The 7,965-nt window shown below is 47.9% G+C and overlaps 1 protein-coding gene across 5 annotated transcripts; it reads right to left on the bottom strand.

Annotated features, from left to right (window-relative positions):
- Window positions 1-3,278: 3,278 nt before the first annotated feature.
- IGFL3 (IGF like family member 3) lies at window positions 3,279-7,641 on the bottom strand. Of its 5 annotated transcripts, none has more exons than XM_045988518.1 (4): window positions 7,591-7,641; window positions 6,534-6,584; window positions 6,167-6,446; window positions 3,279-5,272 (listed from the first exon to the last, which is right to left on the bottom strand). In XM_045988518.1, the coding sequence occupies exons 1-4, from the start codon at window positions 7,613-7,615 to the stop codon at window positions 5,248-5,250; spliced, it is 381 nt and encodes a 126-aa protein (XP_045844474.1). In that variant the 5' UTR covers window positions 7,616-7,641; the 3' UTR covers window positions 3,279-5,247. The 5 variants fall into 5 exon arrangements, with proteins under 5 accessions (XP_045844474.1, XP_045844472.1, XP_045844475.1 ...); XM_045988516.1 differs by having other exon boundaries at window positions 3,279-5,347; XM_045988519.1 differs by having other exon boundaries at window positions 6,167-6,434; window positions 7,591-7,640.
- Between the last annotated feature and the right edge of the window lie 324 nt (window positions 7,642-7,965).

The following is a 7,965-nucleotide window of genomic DNA, read 5'->3' on the forward strand; positions in this document are numbered from 1 at the left end:
TGGGAGATGACTTGTCTTGGGAGCTAAGGGCATCCCCAAGTGCATTCTCCAATCCAATTATAAAGATGGTGGGGCCAATCCTTTAGCTCTGCAAATTCATAGTTAGTCTCATGGAGTGGGGGGTACGCTCTGACTTTCGAGGAGCGATTTTGTTATCCCAACCACATCGAATTGATCAAGGTGACAATTACAACCCCAGGGCTTACCCCTTTCAGCTGAACTGCCTATTTTGGGTGCTGGAAAGCACCACATAAATGGTTCCAAGCCATCCCAATAAAGATATGTGTGATGCTGTCATGGTGCATGTTGGGTTTCCCTCCCATGTCTTTTTAACTCTGCTACCCTCAGTTACATACAGCCCCACTGTGGCTCGCATATGTGAATGTCAACCTGAACTGAAGAAACCTGCTACTCGTCATACATGGTGGTTATAAACAGAAAACAGACATAGAATAGGGAAACTATGCTCAGAAACAAGAAACTTCACTCAAGAAAACCAAGGCATGGGGCGCCTGGGTGACTCAGTGGATTAAGCCTTTGACTCAGGTCATGATCTCGAGGTCCTGGGATTGAGCCCCACCCACATCGGGCTCTCTGCTCAGCGGGGAGCCTGCTTCCCCCTCTCTCTCTGCCTGACTCTCTGCCTACTTGTGGTCTCTCTCTCTGTAAAATAAATAAATAAAATCTTTAAAAAGAAAAGAAAACCAAGGCTTAGCTCTTAAACTGTACTTTGAGGCCCAGATGATGAAATCCTCTGTCTGGCTCTGTGCCATTTGTTACCCAAAACTGGGTTCACCTTTTGGCCTCTTGGTGTGTGCTGAACCGAAAGACACAACCAAGTCAAAGAATAGGAAAAGAAAGGATTTTATTTGGAACAAATAAAGGAGAACACAATTGAACAAAATTGGAGAAATTTTAAGCCAAGGGTACATCCATAGTCATGAAGGGGCTTGCTCAATGGGGAATACAGAATGGACTTGGGGCAAAAATCATCTTGAAGTGACTGAGTCCATGTCAAAGTCACCAGGGTTGGCAAGGGTTAGCATCATGAATTCTCTGGCTCCTTTTGGTCCAGTCTCTGAGCGCTCAAAGGGGGTTTAGATCCTGCCAGATAACTTACTAGTGTGTGTAAGGCTGTCTGCACTTATGAATGAGCACTGGGAGTTTTAATACTGATTCATCATTCTAATATGATTAGTCAACCTCCAGGCCGTTTGTTCTTACGTTCTTTCACGAGATGGGGGGCAGGGGCAGTTAAAGTAACTTTCTTATATCAAGAAAGCTTTGTCTGTCTTTCTTTTTCCAAGGATCTCTAACTCTTTCTGGTCACACATTCACAGTTTTTTTGAGTCCAGATCAGGCATCCTCTTAATGATAAACAATGTTGCCTGATAACACAGTTGACACACCACATTTATCTTAACCCAGGATGGTTCCACAGAAACTGTATGGAGAGAAGATCACCTGAGGTCAGCTTCCCAGAAAGAAGGGGCTAAAACTTATCCTGAATCTTTTTTCACTCACCGCCCACCCCCTCCAACCATGAGCCTGCAAGAACAAGTTTAACACAGACCACCAGCACCTCGTGATCCAAAAGAGGCATTAATGGACTCTTCACTCCCTAAAGGATTGGTCCGGTTTTTGATCATTTAGTTTTTATAGAGGTTATAACATCATCTAATACGGGATCAAAGACGGGTTTAAAAGGTACCAAACATAGCGGCATATGGCATTTACACGTCGCTTAAAAGGCGTGCAGGCCACTCTCCTGGATCTCCCAGCCAGCAACCCCAACCTTCCTCCCACGTGGTAGGAGACAGAGGTAGTGTGGAACAGCCGTGCAGTGCGCAACAGCCATGCAGTGCGCAAGCGCTCTAGCAGAGCTCGCGCATGCGCACTGCTGCGGCGGAGGGGTCGCCATGTTTCCAGCGACGTAGGTGTGCTGTGGTCTCTGTGTCGTGGTTTTAGCGTGCTTGGAGCGTCCCGAAATCCGGGACACCGCTGAGTTCATGGCTAGAACCACCCCTGCATGGGACTGCGATCCTCCTTAATGGTTTCTTTTGGCGGCCCCGGGACTCTGTCAGGTCTCCGCCGCCTTTGGGGTGCCAAGGCCTCCAAGTTCCATGTCTGTGGAATGGAGTCCAAGAGTTGTGCCTCGCGCAGCGCACCTGGGCAGGTTACACAGGTGCATCTTCCACGGCGCAGGAGCCAGCGTGCATCCCTTTATCCAGACAGAGATCCCAAGTCACACACGTGGGGCCGAAACCCCCATAACCCGCGTCTGCCCCGTCGAGGCCCCAGTGTCCCCAGGCAGTAGCCTGCGCTCTGGAAAAGCCGTGGCCCCTCCGTGGCTGGCAGGGGGCCCACCTGCTGCAGCTGCACGGACATGTGCGTGACGTCCGCCAGCCTGGCTGCCGCTGGGTTAGGGTTGCTGACTTTCCGAGGTTGATAAGGAACGTAGATACGCAAAAGGAACTGAGACGGTTGCCCTCCGCAAAAGAAGGTCAGGTGAGAAAGATGTGTCTGTGTGGAAGCCAAAACGCACCCCCAGGGGGAAAGAAGCAGCTTTAAATATTTGCCGAGCCCAGGGGGTGTCAGTGCTGGATCACCCTGATGGTCGGGCTGGAGGAGGAACTTTAGCGCCCCCCGTGTCGGAACTCCCTGAGCGGTACTGTCATCCCTCCCAAAGCTCCTTCAGCGTTGGGTTCAGAAACTAAGTCAGCAGATGGGGAGAAGATTCATAAAAGTGCGCGGGGGAGAGCAAAAGTAAAGTAAAATGTGCCCACATTCCTTCCTCGGGCTCGGGCTTCCACTCTTCCTGCGGGCCAGAGCTAGGAAGGAGAAAATGTAGCTTTCAATCCAGGTGGTTGGTTTTAGGGACGCCCGGGTCGCTTGGTTAACTGTCTGCCTTTGGCTCAGGTCATGATCCTGGGTCCTGGGATGGAACCCCAGGTCGGGCTCCCTGCACAGCGGGGAACCTGCTTCCCCCCGCTGCCCCTCCCGCTCTTGTTCTTTCGCTCTCTCAAATAAATAAATAGAATCTTAAAAAAAAGAAAGAAAGAAAGAAAGATGGTGGTTTTCACTTTTATATACTTCTGGACAGTTAACTTTTTTAAAAAAATATTTTATTTATTTGCGAGAGAGAACAAGCAGGGTGAGGGGACATTTTACTTTTTTTTGGAGAGAGAGCCTGCGGTGGGCCAGAGTGGGGTTGAGGGGCAGAGGGAGAGGGAGAGAGAGTATCCTAAGCAGGCTCCACGCCCCTAAGCAGGCTCACAACACTGAGATCATATCCTGAGCCGAAAGCAAGAGTTGGATGCTTAACTAACTGAGCCACCCAGGTACCCCTAGACATTTTAGACTGGTCAGAGGATATTTATTAAATAAAAGGGACCAGGAAATATTATGGGATTTGATCTTTTTATCCAGGGGCAGGGGAAGAACTAGCAATACAGAAAAATATGTAAAAGGAAAGAGGTGTGAAGATAAAAGCTGCTTTGTAATTATATTCTTTTTTTTTTTAAGATTTTATTTATTTAGTTGACAGAGATCACAAGTAGGCAGAGAGGCAGGCAGAGAGAGAGGAAGAGAAGCAGGCTCCCCGCTGAGCAGAGAGCCCGATGTAATTATATTCTATAAGCCATGATTGGTTCATTGAAATGATTCCATTTAAGATTTTTATCAGCTTTATTAAGGGGTAATTGACAGAAGTAACTGTGATGTTTATTCAATGTGATGAGTTCGCATGCATTTATTTTGTGGAATTATTACCAAGATCAAGATAATGAAAGCATTCATCACCTTATGAAATTAATTTTTTTTGTGTTGTTGACGTGGGAAACAAAAGTAAAAGAAAAAATGAAATTTCCTTACTGCCCTCCCCACCAAGATGCCGGTTGACAATGATACTCCCAAACATTGGCCCCTATGTCCCTTAGAAGGGTCTCATGATTGAATTTACCAAACAGTAATAAATGACCTTTTCCTAACAATAGTTAGCCTCCTCAGGGTCCTGGAAACTTTGTTTACAAAATACCTTGGAAGTTTGTGCTGTTGGTAACCCCCTTCCAACTGCGTATAATCAGTTTCCTGTCAGAACCCCAGTGAAGCTCTTTCTGCCCACGGGTTCTGTCCTTGTGTTTTAGAATTCTCTCTGTCTGACTCTCTGCCTACTTGTGATCTCTCTCTGTGTGTCAAATAAATAAATAAAATCTTTTTAAAAAAAGATTTTATTTATTCAAGAGAAAAAGCAAAAGAGCACTCACCAGTGGGGCAAAGGGCAGAGGGAGAGGGAGAAGCAGGCTCCCCGCTGAGCAGGGAACCCCCAATGTAGGGCTCAATCCCAGGACCTCAGGACGTCAGACGCTTAACCAAGTGAGCCACCTGGAGCCCCAGAACTTACAGGAGGAAGTGTGTGGTCTTTGACCTCTCTGTTCATTTCAAACCTCCTCCCAGCCCATGGCACCCACCATTCTACCTATGTGCTGTTCCTATGAAATCAGCTTTGTGTTGTATATTCTACATATAAGTGATATTATGCACTATCTTTCTGTTTGGCTTCCTTCACTTAGCATAATGCCTTCCTGGTTCACCAATGTTGTCACAAGTGGCAAGATTCCTCTTACAGCTGAACAATAGTCCGTTGTATTTATAGTGTCTCCCACATTTTCTTTATCTGCTCTTCTGTGAGTGGGTATTTAGGTTGTCGGGTATGCGTGTCTTGGCTACTATGAGTAATACCAGAGCAAACAAGGCTGTGCCACCGCTTCTTCGAGATAGTGATTTCATCTCATTTGGGTATGTAGTGCCAACGTTAGCAATAGAAATGTTTTACCAGCGCCTCCCCGCCCTCAAAAAAAATTTTTTTTTTTAAGAAATAGCAGAGACTTGGAATCTGACACACTCAAGCCTTGGCAAAACCACAGGCAAGTCCAGAAAACAAAGGATACCTGTCATGTGGGGAAAGAAGCAGCTTTCCACATCCCTCCAGGCAACCGCTCCCTCATTGAGAAGCCACCACACTTGCAATTCCAACGTGCCTGTGTTTCAGTCATAACTTGTTTGTCTGGCATTGGCAGTTCTCTTGTATTCCTCCAAGAAACCCATCTTTTACAGAGGAACGCAGGGAGGTGGGGATTGTTATAAAGGAAAAGCCCATTGGCGTCCACTGGGAGTTCTGCGTGTAATGGCTTCTCATTGTAATGGCTTCTTCTTGCCAAGGACAGAATCTTCCTCTTGCTGAGGCAGTCATGTAGGCTTCTTCTGGTTGGTTCTGCAAAGGGTTGTATGTGTCATACCGAGAAAGCTTCCCCTTCTGGGCTCCTGACTCCATGTTAAGTGAGGTTTGCTTTATGCAGTTTCAGAGATTAAGACAATAAGAAAAGAGAAGTTTCAGTTTTATAAATTCATTTAACATGAAGCCATCAGGTAGATATCCTAGAAGCTGCTTTCTCAGTTTCACACGTCTTTGGTTGATGTACATTCTTTATTTACTTGTTTGTTTACATTTTAAAAGACCCTTGCACAGTTTTCAAGAAAAGGGTTTTCATCTCATTCTGCTCCCCCCTAATACTCAAATCCTGAAAATCTTCCTTACAATGCCTCAGTGGCTCAGGGAGATGGGTATTACCCCTGTTTTATAGATGAGGGACTGAGGCACAAGGAGATGAAGGTCATGGGGAGTCTCTGAGTGTCCCAAGATGGGCAACACAGGACCCAGCACAGGGTCAGCTTCTCTGTTTTCCTGCTGCCCCACAGGAACTGGGCAGGTTGGGGGGGGAAGCTATGACGCAGGTTGGGGTCTTTCCTGGCATGTGGGAAATACCACATTTTCATAAGGAGCTTGTCTAGAAAGGTTTCCTTCAGCCACAGAGAAAGAAAAATTAGGAAATTATGAGACACAGGTGAGGAAGAGTGGGAAGTTTCCAGAAATGGCCAGAGATAAAACAATAGGACATGGTGGGGACGTGTCTGACTGGCTCAGTCATTAGAGTGTGCGGCTCTTGGTCTGAGGATCATGAATTTGAACCCTGTGTTGTATGTAGAAATTGTTTAAATAAACTTAAAAATAAATTAAAGAACAACAGCATGACAGGAGATCCTCTTGTAACCTGTGTCCCTCATCCCTCCTTCCTTCCCTCAGCCATGAGCAGTTAGATGCCCTTACCTGGGGCAATTTCTGGAGATTGGGGATGAGAAGCACCGGGACTTGACGCCCAGGACCTTCAACTTCACGACAAACTTCTGGGGGCCAAAGGACTCAGGACAGCAGAGTTCAAAGCAGGGCCAGAAGGTGCAGTTTGGGCCGCAAAGGCGAGTCCGATTCAGAGGCAGGATGGTGTCATCATCACAGCATTGCTCCAAGGGGTTATAGAGCTGGTCCCCACACCTGGGGGCAGGCTGGCACAGCCACAGCCCTGAGGCCATGGGGGCATCTGGCGGAGACACTGATGCTGTGGGTTCAAGAAGGACTAGATACCCACTCCCCAAGGGCACCCTTCTCCCTCCCCTTTCTTCCCCATCCTTGTCCTTACCTGTGACTATTTTTGCACACTGGAGGAAGAAGATTATTATGCAGACAGAAACTATGGGAGAAAGAAGGGGAGCTCTTTTAGGGTTCCCGGAGTTAGTTCCAGCATGTGGGGCTTCCTGTACACACAATGCCAAACAATTCTGAGACACCAGCAGGGTGTCTGAGAATTCGACTCTATTCTGCGGCTGCTACGCAGAGATAGAATCAGATTCTAACAGGTTTTGTTCTTTTTTTTTTTTCAATAGCCAGGTGAAGAGATCACAGGTGGAGTCTGGGGAAGGGTGGTGGCGCACCTACCTGGCTCGCTGCTCTCCCCATCGCCTGTAGACTCACCAGACTGGAAGCCCTCCAAACCAGTCCTTTTGGGTTTTTACGGTGGGGCTTCATTGCATGATCGTGACTGACAAAGTCACTGGCCATTGGCCGGATGGGTCTCTAGCCCCTCTCCCCTCCCAGGAGCTAGGGAAGGTGGGAGTGAAAGTTCCATCCCTTCATTCATTCACAGGGTTGGTGCTGCTGGCTGCCGGCTCCCATTCTGGGGTGTGGTCCAACAGTCACCTTTGATCACAAGACACCCGTTTCACCTTTACACTTCTGAATCATTTTCACAATCAGTGAAGCCCAACTCTACCTGAGGAATATATTTTGGTTATCTGAATCAGGTATATATTTCTTAGAAATCATTATATCTCAGGATGGACCATGGGGCAGAGAAAGTGGCAGTGGGATCCTCAGGAAGGTGAGTATGGAAGAAGCCGCAGGTCAGGGGGATCTACAGGTGTGGATTTGGATTTGGGGCCACCTCCGCAAGGGTGTTAGCTCTGGCAGGCCCCGAGTAGCTGGGGCTCTCCAGGGAGGGCATTCAGGGAAGACTGAGTCCTCAGTCAGCCTTGGCTCCCAGATAGAAGGCATCTGGTTTGTTAAAGAATGGAAGGATGGAGCTGTTTGTCACAGATGCCTCTGACTAGGGGTGGGGAGGAGCCGGGGCTGATGCTGAGGTGTGGGGGCTGCGCTGGGGCTGGTGTGGGATGGTGCTAGCCTTTGGGGGTCCTGCTTACCTGAGACGGAGCTTCGTGGTGTCATCACTTCTGAAGAGGTGCTAGGACAGTGAAGGAGGCCGGTCAAGTCTGGAACTTTATTGTACCCTGTGGCCAGACTTCTGTCACCAGTTTCTGATTGAGCCATTCAGATCAGGCCACTCCCAGCTCTCCAGCACTTACCATAGGAATCACCAGCACATAGTTGTTTTAAAAGGAGACTACTTGGTCTGTCCTTAAGTGTGAGCTCCTAAAAACAGTTCACAGACTGACTCACTGCTGCATCCGGGACTACTCCAGGCTTCACCTGCCTGCAGCATGGCCCTGCAGGGTTGGGATACTGGATACTAGTTAGTCTGGTCAGCATCATGTATCCTGGGCACTGAGGGGGAATGA

Source organism: Meles meles, chromosome 19 (assembly GCF_922984935.1).
Source record: "Meles meles chromosome 19, mMelMel3.1 paternal haplotype, whole genome shotgun sequence".
In the NCBI taxonomy this organism is placed as follows: domain Eukaryota; kingdom Metazoa; phylum Chordata; class Mammalia; order Carnivora; family Mustelidae; genus Meles; species Meles meles.